The 18,468-nt window shown below is 34.7% G+C and overlaps 1 protein-coding gene across 1 annotated transcript in view; it reads left to right on the forward strand.

The window, feature by feature from the left end:
- Positions 1-18,468, forward strand: part of CNTN5 (contactin 5) — a 1,396,301-nt gene that overhangs the window by 1,222,434 nt on the left and 155,399 nt on the right. The window contains exon 15 of the mRNA XM_017545918.2: positions 304-479. Coding sequence (XP_017401407.1) covers positions 304-479 — 176 coding nt within the window. The remainder of the gene's footprint in view (positions 1-303; positions 480-18,468) is intronic.

Below are 18,468 nucleotides of genomic sequence, written 5' to 3' on the forward strand. Positions count from 1 at the left end.
ATGTCAAATGCTGCTTCTAATTAGGTAGTCTCTTGTCTTTTTAAAATCCAAGTTACTCTCTTAATAGAAACAGAGGCTCTTAAATCATTTGTCCCCTACAAAAGCCCAGTAATATGCTCTAGCATTCAAAAGCTAGTATTTTACTTAATTACAACTTATTTAAATATGTAAAAAATCTGGTATATGTATCTGGAGCAACTACATTGAATAGATTTCTTCCTTTCTCAATTATTTATCATAAAATAGAATGTATGGTAACACAACAGGTTGATTATGTTAATTAACGTATTTTTATTTCTATAGAACCTACAAGGATGGAACTTACTCCTAAAAGAACAGAATTGACAGTGGGAGAAAGCATTGTCCTTAATTGCAAAGCAATTCACGATCCTAGTTTGGATGTCACTTTCTACTGGACTCTGAAAGGACAGCCTATTGATTTTGAAGAAGAAGGTGGACATTTTGAAAGCATCAGGGCCGTAAGTGAATACATTTTTATTCTTTTAGTAATGATAACTTTAGAAATGTCGACTCAAATGTAGGACCTTCCTTAGCTATGAAATGTTAAGGAAAAAAAAATAAAAACAGGACAAATGTCAACTTGAAAAAAACAATTACTTTCTTCCATTATTTTATATCAAACTGAAAGTAATAAGTAATTGTTTTGAAACCCCCAGCAAAAAATTGAGAATTCCTCCTTATGTAAATCTGGTTTCTTTGCTGCTTTTACTTATTTAAATTAATATTGACAGTATTTACACAATACTTCTCAAAATTTATGTTGCTACATAAAGTGGGACTACATTATTTAAAACACTGTTAACAGTAATTATGATACAATAAATAAATAAAATGCCTGCCTGTCCTTCTCACGAATGGTAATTTTTGAAATTTCTTTAATTTCTCATAAGCTAAGAGATTAAACATGCAATCTATAGTCATACATGCATATTAGCCTTAAGTCAGCATTCACAGATATACTCATTTCTTTTCTGCCACTGTTTTCTTTTTAATATCTTCTTTTGTATTGTGTACCTACATGGCAATCAACCAAATGGAGTGGGAAATCTTTTCAACCAAATCTTATAGACCCATCACAGTGCTTTAACTCTAGAGAAGTAAAAAGAGGCCCCTTCCCCCCATTGATTTGTTTAAAATGTAAAAGAGTAACATAATGACAGAGGGAGGAGAAAGACAGATGGAACTGGGGTGGCAGAAAAAGACCGATTTTGGCTGGAATCTTCCTTCTATATTGGCCAAAGAGATGGAGCCAAATACAATTTTTGCCTACAAATTGGATTTAAAATGCTGTTGCATACTTATTAGTATCAGTTGGTTCTGCCCTAAACACTTTGAGAAGCACTGGAAAACCATAGCTCTAGTGAGCCTAGGCATTTAAACTCATATTCAAATGGATTTTATTTTAAAGGTTATGGGATACAAGAAAACAAAAAAGCCCTAAATGCAAAGTCAAGAATTCTCTGGATCAAGTACCAGCTTAATCTCCAATCAGCTGTGTAACATAAGGCCACCCACATGATTTGCCTGGGCATTAATCTCTGGAGAAATAAAGTGAAAAAGTTAAACCAGATAATTTCTAAGATAGCTTCTCACTTTAAAATTTGGTAAATGTATATTAATAGAAGAGTGGAGATGAGCTCTCTGTGGTACTTGGCAATGTAACAAAAATTAGCCATCTTCTTTAAAAGCATTCCTTTCTTCCTCATTTACTTTGCAATTAATGGGAGAGATTATATAAATAAGAAACAATTACCAACATTGTTCACCATCTCATTAAATGAGCTAATTTTAATTGTTAATGTCCAGGTTATATGTAAAATATTTAGATCATGTTAAATTAAACACTGCTTTGTGGTTTTCCTTCTTCCTTTACCTGGAGTTGATAATTCCTTCCTACATTTTTTTTCCTACAAATTTTATAATATGGGTGATAATAAAACAAACAAACAAAATATATTTTTTTTTAAATCACATTTTGATTAAAAAAATCCCAGAAGAAAAATATCTTCTTGGGATTATCTGCAAACATCCACTTTGAGTGATCGCATATATAAAGCAAAAATACGTCTAAAAATAAATAATAATCTCCCTTCTTATACGTAATTCCCCTCTTTAATACCAATAGAAAAATAAATGCACTGGGTAAAGTTACATGAATTATTGTTTTTGTCTCTTAGACACAGACATTTTAGGTTGATGTCATTCATTATTTGTATCAATAAATACATTTTTTTCATAGGTTGGCAGTTAAGAACATCTGCTGTATTCCCCTTTATATATATGCTTTCCTTGCCCCAGAGAGCACAAAATGAACTCCTTATTTCAGGCAAACCCATATAATTACAAGCCACTTTGAAATTAGGCCCTGGATTAGAGACAGTAACAATAAACTCTGAGATAGAAGAAGAAAGCAAATTATGGTACTGAGAAAGGAGAAAAAACATTTAGCTTTAAGGTATCAAGCTAAAATATACTTTTAGTGTACATATGTACTTTAAAATATTTGGAAGCTTCAAAACTGTAGCATGTACAAGAAACTACCTATCACCTTTCTCTCGGTTACTTCAAACACTGAGTCTTGGCTGATTTCAAGGACACACACCAGAGAAAGTATCATTGTATGACGAGAAAAAGGCAAAGAAAGGAAAGAACAACATTCTATTTCCCTTCTGCCCTTCTCCTTGTAAAATATGTCTGGAAAATCGTGCTTTAGGAGAACACACATAAAAATACTATAAAGAAGGGAGATTTGGGAGACCTTCTCGGCTGTACTTACCTTCTTTTTGAGAGACCAAGGAAAGACTCTAAGAGTCAGAGGGCCAGGACAGGACTGAGAAGAGAGCCAAGTGGGGTGACCCAAGGCCTGCTCCGAGTTTCAAAGAAGAATCCTGAAGGATATCATTAGGGGTCTAACCTACCCCAGCAAAGTAAAAATGGGAAATAGGATTCAGGGACTTAAGCAGGAATAGCATGTGCCTGATTGGAACACTGTCTGGGCTAAATGCCCTGGGACAGAACCCTGCTAATGGTAATCGAATGAGGGTGAATCAGAATTGAATGAGGGTGAATCAGAAATGAGGTGTATATACAATGTACACTGTATACATCTATATGCATATACATCTATATACAATGCACACTGTTATGTTTTAAAATAGCTGATTGCTTTGGACTGCATTTCAACAGAGTACATAAACACATGATCACATCAGTCTACAAAGTGATGGTATTGCTCTAAATTAAAAATTCTGTTTAAATTAAAGCATTAATAATGAAAATGCTTCTACTATTTATGTTGCCCTCTTAGGCCAAGTTTTACAAAGCCAGCAATTTGACTAATTTGGAGTGAATCCATTATTGAAGTCACTGTTGAAAGGGGACAAGCAATCAATTAGTTCATAAACATTTGATCCAATTCATCCAAATCCTTTTTTGGCAAATTTTCCGAATAAACTGAATGCGATAAACTAGTGAGGATATTCTTCAGATTTTAAACCGCTTTATTTCTGCAAGATAAGTGCTGATGGGGGACAGGGATCCAAAGTGAAAGGCATAGCCCCTCACACCTAACAGACCACCATTTAAGGGCAGAAATTGCAGGATGGGCTACGGTCTGCTGTAACAGAGCTACCACTACAGAACTGTGTGCTTATAGCTGTTAGAAGGAGTTGGTATTTGAAATGGACCTCACTAAGGAAGATTTCACTGGGCACTTAGCAGAAAGTGCGTTTCAGACAGAGTGACCAGGTTAGGCAAACACAGAGGGGCAGAAGAGCTTCTGCGCGTGTTTTGAGAACAGTGAGGAGCCAGTGAGGGTGTCCAGTAGATGGTAAGTCAACATTTGTTGAATAAGTTTAAAGGAAAGCAGCAGAGGCCTCAAAGGCACTGATTTCTGAGCTGTAAAATTTGAGTTGAATTTTGAGTGCAGCAGGGATTCACATGAATCAGATTTGTTTTTTAGGAAGATAATTCTGATAGCTGTGTAGAACAGGGATTGAATAACTTTGTGGATTTTACATTCTGTGTAGACCCATTAAGCAGAGGGCATAATAAGGTGATAGCCATTGTTTAAGTGTTGACCTTAAATAACCATCTTGTTATCAAATAAAAGTAAATACTATTATCTTAACATGATTGTTTGTGTTGATCAGAGGTCTACAAGAACCTCTTGTTCCTCTCAGGATATCCGAATAGCATCTGAGCATTGCCTTGTGGCCCCAGAGCCACAGTCTTAATGGAGGACTGTGGTGAGCCATTGTCTTCCAGTGACTTGAAATCCTCTAATTATTCATATGAGATATAAGAAAGTGTCAATCTTACAATACATAAAGAAGTGTTACACTGAATATCATGGTGGCCTGCAATTTGCAACTTTTTTAACACAGAAAAATGTCGTCAGAATAGTCCACTAGAGAAGAAATTACCTTTTCGTTGTGAACCTGATAAAATGCAACCGAATAGGCAACTGAGCCAAAGTGCTATATAACTGCATGGTCCTTCACATTCACCCAATCTTCTGGTTACAGCAATACATGTAGGAAGGAAGAATGGGAATTTTGAACCCAGTTTTTCATGAGGAAACTGAACAATAAGACTTTTCCTGGCCACATAAATTGGGGTAATAACATTCGATATCATGTGACTTTGAAAATACACATTTGTTGACTCTCCTTTATAAAGCTAACCCTCTCCATATTCATTGATCACCTATTATGTGTTCAGCCTTTGTCTATAAGCTGTGGGAAATAAATAAAAATAAAAGGAAGGGTTTGATTCCAGCCTTCCATAAACAAAGATAATGCAAGTCACTAAGCAATTCAAGAGAAACAGGACCATAAAATCAGTTACTAACTTTTAAAGTCACAGCCAAATATTGTTAAAGGCCAGAGAGTAAAGAGATTAATGTGACATTTTGTCATTGAACACCTACTGTGTGCCAAGCACTGAGCTAAGATAAATGGATGGATGGATGAGATAGATAGATAGATAGATAGATAGATAGATAGATAGATAGACAGTGTGTCTGCCTAGGCACACAGACACATACACACACATACACACACACAATAGCGCATTGATTCCTCTTAACAACGATATAAAGTAATGTTATTTGGGGAGAACATGCTACCTGACCTAGACTTCAGTGAGTAGAATTAGAATAGTCAAAGAAGCAAAAGAAAGGCAATCAATCTAAGCTGAGAAAAGATATTATATCTATCTTAGGATTGTGCTGGATCTTAGAGATTATTGATTTTGGCGTAGGCTGATGCCTGAAATCTCTTTCAGTATCACTAGCTTATGTGCTAACCCTTTCAGTGACGAGGACTCACTCCTCTAAAGTTCATTTGATTACCAGTCACTTCTGAATGTCAGAAGGTTGGAAAGTAGGAGTAATTATGATCACCTGTATGCCAAGCAGGAGAATCATAAGGAAACATGTCTTATTCATATGCAGGATTTTTGTGGAGTATTAGGTGAATAGAATATAAACCCCTTAGTGCCTTGAGAATTTTATGTTGGCTGAAAAGCTTCAGCCTATATCAATTTTATTAAAAATACTTCTCTTTCTGGTTTATCTTCTCTAGAATTAGCTTCTATTTCCTAATGAGTAAAAGTCTCAGAATAGAACACAGCAAGTGCTCAATTGGCAGGATTCTCTTTCCCGATTGATAAGTATTAATCATGTAAAAATCAATGGAATCATTGGGTATACTGCCAGTTTACTAAGGCACAAAGCTGTAAGGGTCTCATGAGCAAATGCTCCATCCTCTTCTTCATCAACTTGGCATACAAAGTCCCAGAGCCATTTCATCACTAAGCAGGAAGTACATGAAAGGCCAGAAGATCTAACAAAGGCTCACAGTCTCTTAGACTCATTATGTTTGCTAGTAACATTCATACTTTCATGTAATACGGTCTCCTGGACCCCGAGCGCTACCCTTTCCCCATCTCACAAAGGGCCTATCTTTTCTCAGCAGTTCAGATCCCACCTCCTGGCTCTTTGTCCTTCTCCAAATGCTGGTAACCTCGTAATCCACCAGTTTTCTGTTTTCTGTTGCAGTCTCCTGACCGCCACATATTTGCTGTATTACAGTTCCCTCCCAATCTTTCACCTAACCTAACAAAAAATCATTTTGTAAATTTAGTAGGAAAGGAACATACATACAGTAACCATCAACCAAAACGTGGGGACTCTCATGAAGAAAGGTTACCTTCAAAGGTTTAGAATATTCAGACTATCCCAGAAAATTATACCATAGTCATTCTCCCTGACTTGTCTGTACTAAAAAATGTGCCTTCACTCAGTATCTTCTCAAAATAGAAATTATTCCCAAAGCAAATAAGAATGTCAGTCTTTTTAGTATGGTATACATTTCACATAGTTATATAAATATGACCAAAATATGCCATTTAATTCTGTGATTCTATAATATTTTATGTATTGATAAACTAAACTGCAGGGATCCTAGAAGCAAGGGCTAATCTGTAATTTTATTTTTGATCACTTTGTACTAACAATGGCCATAAAGTAACCAATCAATGCTTGTTAAATAAAAACAAAAGCTGATAAAAAGCATTTTTTCTGCTTAGCCAACTGCTACATTATTTCAGAGGTTTTAATATAATTAAATTCTGTATAAAATTTTGTTAAAATCTCTTTTCATAACAGAATAGTTTGTTTCCTTGCTTTTTTTACTTTTTACACAAAATTGGAATATCGCAGTTTGGAACTGAATGAACGATGACAGCCTTAGTGACCTCTGAGACTAAGGTCACTAAGTCTGTTATGACAGTCTGTTATTGCGAGACCCTTCCTTACTTCCTGTGTGTATAATCTGTGGGCCACAGTGCAGTCAGGATTGGAAAGTAGTGCTGTATTGACTGTCCACCTCCATTTTTACTCTCGTTGGCAGATTGTACCACATAGCAAAATGTGAAGTCTGCCTCTTTGCTTTCTGTAGACTGTCAAAATCAGTAAAATCAGGTAATGTCTCCACATTGTCCCAGATAAAAAGACAGGCTTCGCCATCCAATTCGTAGGCTACGCTTTGTTCATCTAAATATAATCTACCAAAACAAACTTCCTATATTATGGCAGGTTTACAGAGCATTTTTGTTAATTTAGGAGTTCCATTTTTGATAGCTGTTTTATCTTCATGACAAGTTTTCATAACATTATGTGTGCTATGAATAGTTACTAGTGTCCTTGCAATTTTTTTTTTTTTGGGTGCAGAACTACAGGTCTTTGTTATTATTGCCAGAGACAGAATATAAAGCTTTTTGATAGAGGAAGGCAATTTTTGTTGTGGGCATGCTGGGAAAAATCAGATCAATACTTTGGATTCTACCATCTCTGAGGGGATAAGAGTACCATAATTCCCAGACACAGCTAGGAAAGTTTAGGTTATTGGATAGAAAACAAAGTGAAGAATGAGAAATAGAAGACGCTTCTTACCCCTTAATAGAATTTTCTCTCCTGGGCTACAAATTTTGTAAGTTAAATATGCTTCTAGCTCACTAACTCCAGAAATTTAAGAAATGCTTACTTGTATCTAGGACTCCATGTTTTCTCTTTTTGAGGTATTTTTTCCAATATTGTTTTTCCATTTCATACTTATGTAAACTCAGATTAGATTTTAATAATCCTATATTCCGAGTTGATTATTTTTAACCCAACAAAAACATGGATTTATCTAGAGTCAAGTACCTATTATTTGGAAATGTGATCATTGGTAGACCACGGTGGGTTGTTCCAGTCACTGTTGTTAACTTTGACGATAAAGTCAATTCAGTTTATTTCATTGAAGTTTATTAATCCTAATTCTCACCTAGATCCAAGTCACTTTTGAGAATGAATTACTTACTTAGACATATCAGTCTTTCTGATATACATAAGAAACTTCTCATGCAAATTTCTATTAATTACCCGTAATTGTACATTGAAGAACAATCAATGGTTCCTGGCTTTAAAACCATTTTCCCTTTCCAATCTGATAGAAACTTTAGAAAACAAAAAACAATTTTATTAATTATATATATGCCATAAAAAGTTTGCAGTGAGTGAATAACCAAATAAATAATATCAAATCCATTCTTTGTAACATTATCACTTTCCACTTATGTCAAATGTTCAAGTTGCTAAAATGAGTACCTAAATTATCTTCAGTGCCTAATAACAATCTTTTCTCAGCATTCAACTTTGCACATAATTGGTGCTTTTATTTACATCTTAATTGACTGTTGTTCACATCTTGATAATTTTTCAGTATATCTCTACATCCCTATTGTTTTCCTTTACTTCTCTCCCTTTCACTATTCATATTGCTTGTGAGCCTATTCCAATGAATTGAAATAGGAAGGATAACTAATGTGTCAACTTTAAGTAAAGATACCATAAGTCAGTGTAGTAGATGCTGTGGTGTGTTGCCCAGGTTCTCCCTTAAAGACTGAGGCACTCCTTCCCCAAGCTATGGAGAATATTGGTGGCTGACAGCTCTCAGCTGTGTTCCGCCCTGGGCATTGCTTTCAGTCAAAGAGAGTTATCTGGCTCAAGCTGTGCTCCACCCCAAGCTCACATTCAGTGTATGAGATGATTAATGTATAGAGGGAGATGATTATAAAGTCCAGGCCCCTTGCTTCAGCTCCAGAATTACAGCTCTCAGCTGCTGAACACCTAATAGATACCTGGCAATATGCTAGACTTTTCAAATATTATTCCATTTACTTCCTTCAAATACGTTGCGGTATAGAAATTGTGTTGTCATTGTTGTTATCATTCTTGTTTCACAAATGAAAAAAAAAGAAATTTAGAAAGATAAACAACTTTCCCAAACTTAAACCACTGTTGTATACAAGAGTTATCCAAACTAGGACTGAACCCCAATATATTGTCATTTATCAGACCTAGAGCATATCTAGAATTATTTAGCAAGATTACATTTTAGATTTCCTACTTACTAAATTCAATATTATCTTGTGAAAAATGTAAATAATTATCCTTCATCCATTTTTAAAACTTGTGAGTCAATTGTTTCCACTGCTGGTAAGACTTTCATGTAGTCTTCGAAAATTACTCATTCTAATTAAATTTATACTATGATTATGTGGTTACATTTACACTATATGAGATCTGACTTTCAATTATTTGTGCATTTCACTATCATGGGAAATCTCTTGCCCCTAGCATTGTTTTATGTACATTTTTGGTACATTGCATGTGTATATATATATGGATTCTAGTTATGTTGAAGAAATACTGATATGTTTATAGGCATTGTGTTATTTTAAAGAGAATGCCCTACATATATCTATGCATCTAGGAGATATAATCTAGAGAGTGATTTTTGATATTTTGGTGGCCAAAGTCAGTCTCTCTCTCGCTCATTCTCTCTCTCTCTACATATATATATGTATGTATGTGTGTGTGTGTGCATATATATATAAAGCAGTAGTGTAAGTCAGATTCTTAAAAATTTAATCATTTTAGAATAAATGTGAAACAGTTTCATTGTCTGAGTAAGACCTAAGTTACAACATTTAACTAGAATTTTACACCTTTGAGACCTTTTTACCCTTCCTCCCTCATAGGTATTATCTTACTGGATTCCTGTAACTACACTGTTAGTCAGGCAAGTTATATATAAATGAGGAACCCGAGCCGCAAGAAGGAATATGGGTAAAGGTCCTCACTAATGAAGACATGTGCAACACAGGCCCATTTATGACACAGACACCATCATCACTTGCAATTCTTTGAACTTTAAACTTCGTTGCCATGAATGATGTTCCAAATCTGGTTTACTGTTGTAAAGCACAGCGAAAACTAAAACTAGCTGTAACTCTTTGTGTCTTTTAACACTGGGAAGATAAAAATATGGTGTTTTTCTTTGTAGTCTTAACTCTTTAGCTGGGTAACTACAACTGTTATTACTATACTTACTTGATCACTATTAAAACATTAAAATTACATGTTCCGTTAGATACAGTCATCAAATTGTTTAAAATTCTCCCATAAAAGTGGGAAAGTGTAGATTACAATCATCAAATTGTTTAAAATTCTTAATACTGAGAATTAATTGGAAAACATCTTAAAATATCCTGCTACACTTGCCTTTTCAGATGTTCTGTGGGTGTGTTTTCCCATTAATTAAAGCTCATTCTTCTGGCTGCTGTAATCATTTCATTTTATGGTATGTGAACCCATTTTTATCAACATCCCTTTTTAGGCTTTGAAGCTTCTCTCAAAATGGATGTGAGATGCAATATGTTATATGCTTTAACAACTGAAATTGATGCAAAGAGTATAGAGTACAAGGGTCTCAATCATTCTTCGAAAGAAAATATTTGGTGTCCACATTTTGGACATTAAAATCATATCTGTTCTTAACAAGTATGTATTTACAGCATTGCTTTATGTACACTTTTGGCCACCAAAATCCAGTTTTCAGATCTGATAGCTGAAGTGTCTCAGAGTTTTTTCTTTTTCTCACCCCCATATCCATCAAATTTTCAATTATTACTAATTCCATTTTGAATCTGTTGATTCCTTTTCTCCATTCCTGAAGTCAAAGTCCTATGCCCAGCACTTATTTCTAGTGCTGTCATCTCACCACTTTTTACACTGCAATCACAATCGTTACCATGTTTCTAACAAGCTGATTTTCTCATACTACGCCTCCCCATCTCATGCAATTACATAAATATGCACTACACACACACACACACACACACACACACTCCCCCTATCTTGGATCTAACTCCAGCCTACAAATCAAACTTCATCTTTCAACATTTTCCCCTTATTCTTTATTTTACAGCAAAGCATAATAATTCTCTGAAAATATCATATTCTCACATGCTGACCCACTGCCAAAAATACTCTGCCCTGACTTGTAAACTTTGTGAACTGCAGCATTTGCTTCAAGACAGCTTGAATTCCTTCCCCAGTGCTCCCATTATACCTTATAGATCCCTCCACCAGAGCAGGTGTCAAATGTTGCTCTAAACATTTGCTCAATTTTTCCCCCTTCTAGCCTTTACATTTATGAAACTTAGGAACATACTTATTTTCTGGATTTAACACAGTACCTGGTTCACATTAAAGACCAAAGAAGCATTTGTAGTTGTTAAAGGAATCAGTTGATACAGGAGTATATGAACTAAAAACTAGCCATTTAGAGTAGGTCACCAAGAAACAAACATTGACCATATATATATATAATTATAGATAGATAGATTGCTTTCTATATAGATATCTATATATCTCTCATTCATCTATATATCTCTATATTGCTCTCTGTATAGATATCTATATATCTCTCATAGATATATAACTATGGATCTATAGAGAGAGATGATATATAGATATCTATGGATCTACAGATATAGATCTACAAATATAGATAAATACAAAAAGAGAGAGAGAAGGGAGACAGGTTCTCACTCTGTCACCCAGGCTAGAGTGCAGTGGTACAATCTCAGCTCACTCCAGCCTCCACCTCCCAGGTTCAAGCTATCCTTCCACCTCAGCCTCTGGTTAAATAATTTTAGTGAACAGAGGAAGTTTCTACCTTCTCTTGTAATTATAAATATGTCAGTGATCAACATGTTCATTCACTTTACTTCACATAAAAATTTAAAGATTTTTAATGTTGCCCTAAAAGTAATTGTTTTCTCTGAAAATAATAATCGCAGGAGTTGCTACTAAAAGAGAAAAAGACAATGGATTCTAGTTATGTTGAAGAAATACTGATATGTTTATAGGCATTGTGTTATTTTAAAGAGAATGCCCTAAATATATCCATGCATCTAGGAGATGTAATTTAACCTGTAGAGTAATGAAATGTATCATATATGGAACTGAATACTAGAATTTTTACCTTGTAGGAATAATATATGAAAAAGATTTTTCTTTTTAGCTTTCTGAAAGCCTTCTTAGATAAAAGATTGTTCTTATTATCTAATACCACATAAAGTTTAGGATTTTTATAAGCAAACAGTTCAGTTTTACATTTTGAAATTCTATTGATATGTCAGTACTGTGTTTTTAGATTGACTCCTTTATTATTTCTCAAAGTGATTTTCAAAGGGTTTGGTTTTTGAGAGACCATTATTTCTAAAACATCTTTGAAATTCTACCTTTATTTTGCAGTTTCTCTTTCTGCATCTGTTTTGTATTAAATTCTAAAGGATGCCTAAGTGTTATGATATATTTAGTTTTTAGCTTTTCAGAATCCTCTAGTTTCTTTTATGCACTATTTTTATCATATTACAGCATAAAAATGAGCTTTAGGAGTCTAGAATTAATAACTCAGTAGGTAGCATCTCAAAGATGTTTTCTCTCTCAGAAAAGAAGGAAGAGGAAATTTTAGAAAAGACTATTGGACTATTATTCACTTCCTTTTTCCATCTGGTATCCATTATATAAGGGACCTAGAAAAGGTCACCTTAAAGAATTTGAGAAGCATGACACCATTATCTTTCATGAATAATTAAAGGCTCTATTGAGCATTTATTTTATCAGTGCAACAATACAGTCAGCTTTTTGTCTCATGCATTCACTATCCATGGATTCAATCAATGTGGATGGAAAATATTTTAAAATAAACAAATAACAGCATACAACAAAAATAATACATATATAAAACAGTATAGTGTACAACTATTGACCTAGCATTTGCATTGTATTAGATATAACTAATCTAGAGATAATTTAAAGTAGGCTGGAGAGTGTGCACTAGGTTATATGCAAATACTACACCATTTTATAGAAGGCACTTGAGCATTTATGCATTGTGGTTTGTTGCCCTGAAACCAGTCTTCCATGGATACAGAGGGACAACTATAGATGAATTCTTACTTTATCTCAGTTCCATAGAAATAAGTTGAGCATTCATATACTAGGCACTGTTCAGGAGCTGAGGATTCTGTATTAATATCAAACATTCTATGTGAGGAACATGAATACAACTGAAGTAAAGCACTGCCTTTGAAGATCATACAGTCTTATAGGTAAACATACATATAGACAGATATATGGCAAGTGTAATAAAAGAAGTGTGTTCAGGAAGCTGAGTCAAAGGTACACATCATCCAACCTGTGGAAGCAGATCAGACTTCCTAAACCAAGTATTACCTGAGCCTACTCTTAAAACAGAGTAAGCTTTACAGACAAAGCAGAGAGAGGAAGTAGAAAACAAAAGACTGCACAGGTAGAGGCTGAGCATGATGAAACATGGGAGATACTGAAGTTTTCTCTACTAAATCCCAATAATAAATAATGATCTGACAGTAAACTTCATTTAGTATATTACTACAGTAATTCTATATTAAAGATGGCTTCTCAAATCAGCTATGAGAGTTAAATAAATGACCTTGATTATTTTTGGTTTCAATTATAACAAGGTGCATAAACGTAGCAAAAGTAGAGTTGCCAGATTTTTTCAAATTAAATCCAGGGATAACCTGTATCTTGCTTAGCATATGTGTTTTACAAAAATTTACATGTTGCTTGAAGCTTTCTGTGGTATAGATAAAATAGAAATTAACTATTACAACTCTTAACACTCAGTTTTTAGGGCCATTGAGATAATTCCCTGAGGACTGTGTGATTTTTTTCGAGACGCTGCTTGTTATTGTAAAGGCAGTTCTAAGAATAAATGCAGTTAAGGAAAACAGGGACGAAGATCAGAACTTCTGCTTCCTTCCCCATTTATTCCCATGCTAAATTTCTTTAGGGCAGGGATTATATCTATTTTGCTAACCATTTCTAGCGCCTGGCATCATGCTTGGCAGATACATTTGCTCAACAAAATATATTAAATATTTGTTAAATTAATTATAATTGTATATCCTTGCATATCACTTTTTTATATTCTCATTATCTGCAAAACTACTCAACCAAAAAATAAAAATATATCAAAGTTAGGAAAAATTTGATACATTTGTTCACTTTGCAAATACTTACCTATAATGTGTACAACATTAACCAGAATATCGTTGAATAAGGCCAGGCCAGTGTCACCCTTTTACATAGAGTTCTTTGTCTATTAACAGATAGATGGACTTTTAAACAACTATTTAATGTGATAAGCTTTATAGTATTCAGATATTATACTGATGAGATAAATAAACTCAAGGAGAAATTTGGGTTAATAAATGGGTACAGCATTAGCAGAAAAGCTTGTTCTTAGAATTAATGTTCAATTGAATTCAACTAAGCTCATTACTAAAGGTTATTCAGCCAGTTGGCATAAGTTAAGGTAATAATCTGACTGATAATTTTTGAATTACCTTAAAATCAACTCTTTTCCCTTGTATATCTTACACATGCTACACCACCAAAAGAACTTACTATTTTCAAGCAAAATTAGCTAAAATAATTTACATTGCTTTACTAGTGAAGATACAACACTACTAACTTGTTCAAAAACTACATCTTAAGAAGGCTCACTCGATCTAAAAAATACTGTATTTTATCCTTTCTAACTACTGGTAGTCCTGTAGTATACTATATTTATAAAATTTGTTTTAAAGTACCTATTAAATATAGTGATAGCATTTCCTAAAACTATTTTTGAAATCTGTACTTCAGTTGCCATTATTTATTATTTGCATAGTAAAGAACAGTTAAATACTTGTAGCTTTTCCCAAAGTAAAGGATCCTGTGAATGCTTTGCTCACTGAGCTCTTCACATAAATCATTCCGACAGTGTGATACAGTGTCTCTGGTGTTTAAAATTACTGTAGCTCTACCATGTTAAACTGCAAACATTGCAACATTATAATTCAATATCAAATGCTTCCATTGGCTTTTTAAAATAATCAGGCAGGAGAAATTAAAGATCATTTTTATAGCTGACTTTTTTGGGGTTTTGCCCACATTCCTGTTTCTAACCACATTTAATCTCTTACCAAAATTCTGACTGGAATAATTCATTAGTCTGTCTCATTTTTATATTTTCGGCATTGAGATTCAAATATTTTTAGAGAGGAAAAAAGCTATGTTTAAATACTGTATCAATGAATACCTTTTGGTCATCTGCTATAACTATAGAAAAGGAATTAAGAAGTTGTTATCCTAAATATATAGAGGTAAGAATTAAATATGGTCTCTATCAGTTTTCACTGCAAAACAAACCTTGCAAAAACTTAGTGGCTTCAAACAACCATTTATTTGGTTCGTGATTCTGTGGGCTGGCAATGTGGGTTGGGCTCAACCAGAGCATATTTATGGGTCTCATCAAGACTCACACACCTGCAGTCAGCGGCCTGTCAACTTCAAGGCACTCATTTTGGGCATTGCCTGGCTATTGGCTGGGGCTACTGGAGCAAGTGAGCCACGTGTTTCTCATCATCCACCAGGCTATCCCAGGCTTGTTCACATGAAATGTCTCATAGTTCTAAGACCAAGAACAGTAGTACTAAGACTCTTTAGGCCTAGACTCAGAACTTGCTCAATGAAACTTTCTTCACATTTTATTGGTACAAACAAATCATAAGGCCATGCCAGATTGAAAGGGTAAGGAAACAACCTTTACCACTGGCTGGGAGGAACTGCAAAATTTTGTGGCCATTTTTGCAATCTGCCACCATCTACCCACAATTTTTACATTTCTCCAACTCGCAGCTCTCATACCAGAATCCACAGAAGTCTCATTCAATTAGCTTTGCTGCAAAACAAACTCCCCAAAAATTATGACCCAACGTGATGGGTCAGTGACTTGAGCTGGACTCAGCTGAGTGATTTTTCTGGTTGTCTCAGTTGGACTCATTAATGCATCTACAATCAGCTCTCAGGTCAAGCAAGAGCTGTTTGCGGGAGGGGGCAGCTAGGATGGCTTGTCTCTACTCTAAATGGTCTTCTGTTCTGCAGCAGGCTAGTCCAAGCTATGTTACATGCTTATCATAGAATTTCACAACAGGAATCTCCACTGTACACACACAATGCAAATGTCTGTTTGCTCCCTGCATGCACATTGACCTATCAAAGTCATGTAGAGAAGCAGAATGTGAAAGAAGGTTATGTAAGGATGTGGATCTAGGAAGACATAAAACACTTTGGGACCATGACTGTAGCAATCTACCACACAGAATGAATAATAATAAATACTAAATGATACTTTAGCTCTAAATGATATCATTTTTAATTAATCATTTTAAATCATTTTAAATGATACTTTAGCTATGATATCATTTTTAATACTAAACTAAAATTTAGATTGTATGTGTGGTGTGATGTGACGGGGAGAGGGGTAGGAGTTAGCCTTTGAAAAAATAATCATCTGGACTACCCTAAAAGTCAGCTTACATTGTCCCCATTAACACAAACTACGTCAACTGCTCTGACTAAATTAGCCAGCCACTATATAAGAAAATAATAATAGAGATTGAAAAAATAGTCCAGCCCACACACAATGGCTCAAGCCTGTAATCCCAGCACTTTGAGAGCCCGAGGCCAGCAGATCACCTGAGCCCAGGAGTTCCAGACCAGCCTGGGCAACGTGGTGAAAACCCACCTCTATAAAAAAATGCAAAAAATGATTCAGACCTGGTGGCGCGCACTGTAGTCCCAGCTACAAGGGAGACAGGTAGGAGGATCACTTGATCCTGGGAGGCAGAGGTTGCAGTGAGCCAAGATCATGCCACTGTACCCCAAATGGGAGACAGAGCAAGACTATGCCTCAAAAAAAAAAAAAAAAAAAAAGCCAGACTCATATTGTTTTCAACTTCTTCATTCAATAATTCTTTTTCCTATGACACTTACTTATATAGATTATATCTGTGGCTTTAAAGTACAATAAAGGTATACAGATTTTAGAGTATGAATGTGGACCTCAAATAAGTACTAGATTTGATAATTCAGAAGATTTGGGAGCTTTCAAAAGACATTTAAAGAAAAACAAAGATGAATAATGTATATTGATTAATGCATTTGAGACTTGACAAAGATGATAATGATGATATATTACAATCGGCAGTTCTGTTGAATTTCTGGAACGCAACAGTATAGTTTCCATCTGTGAGCACAATGCTAGAAAATTAGTTTCCTATGAGGTAGATTTTTACCTAGCAACACCAAAAAATAACATGAATCTCATCGAAGTCCTTCAGGAAACCTTTCAAGAATGCATATGCAATCATCATGATAATCTCAATACATAAAATCAAAAAGACTTGGGAAATCAACTATACGGCTTCATATGCGAAAAGATACTTTAAATATAGACTGTGTATTGATCTTCACAGAAACCCAGTGTGCAGCGAAGATAAGTTTGAAGCAATATAACTGTGTATTTCTAGGTAGCTGACACATTGTACAATGTGCTTGATTAAGCCAAAAATAAAAACTATCTTTAGTTAGCTTGAGCCATCCCAGTTGCATAAAGCTTGAATCAAATCTTTAAGAACCAGAGAGCAGTTGTAAAATGTCATCATCCATATGTCTAGAAGTCCTTGATCAGCCATTGAGGTCACATCTGTCATCATAAGCTTTACATTTACTATGCTATTACAATTACTTTTAACATTAAGAACTACTCGTGGCTGATGCTCACCAGTAGTAAAGGTAACGTATTTTTGAAGTTTTGTAACTCAGTTGCCAGCATTTACATATTTCTGCTAGCTTGAGAAGTCATGAACAATAATTAATAGAGGAGAACATTGTAGCAGCTTCCCCAAGATTAACAACTAAAATAAGACTTTTGCTAAAAGACTTTAAAAGAATGTGTGAAGAACAATGTCAAGTTAAGATCAACAGAATGGAGCTATAGATTGCAACAGACAACCACAGTGCTAGATTAGTCTGATATTCAGAAGAAAACAAAAAGTGAGGACTTTTTTAAATGATGCTTTGGGAAGGACCAAGAGGCAGGATAATAAAGAGACCAGGTTCTAAGTGGCTACCTGTAGTTCTGAATGGAAGGCAGTCTTCACTTGGACACAATGTAAGAAGAACTGCTTATCAGATATGGATCATGTTGGCCAAACAAGCTGATTAGTTTATCATTTTTAGTTGATGGTAAACACTTAGCTTGGTACTTCTCAATGGTAAACCAAGCTTTCAGCTCTAAATCAAGTGAGTTTTTTTTTGTGGGGGGGAGGGGATTTGGTTTGGTTTGTTCTTTTTTTTACTACAATGAAGATACATTTAATTTTTCTAATAATATAAATTTTTTGAAGTTTACTGTAGATCATTTAAATGTATCAAAACTTCAAAGAAGAAAATAAAAACTACCTGAAAAGCTATGTGGATATATTCACCAGTAACGTTTGTAACCATGTTTTCGTATATCTCTTCAAGCACATATAGACACACACTTCACACAGGTGAAATCATATCATGAATGTTGCTTTAAAAGGATGACTTTCCTCCAACTTTTGTCTCCCCATAATGCATCTATCACACCAAGTTTATTTCGTTAATATCCTCATGTATGTCCTTTTATA

Source organism: Cebus imitator, unplaced genomic scaffold (genome assembly GCF_001604975.1).
Source record: "Cebus imitator isolate Cc_AM_T3 unplaced genomic scaffold, Cebus_imitator-1.0 Scaffold182, whole genome shotgun sequence".
Classification (NCBI taxonomy): domain Eukaryota; kingdom Metazoa; phylum Chordata; class Mammalia; order Primates; family Cebidae; genus Cebus; species Cebus imitator.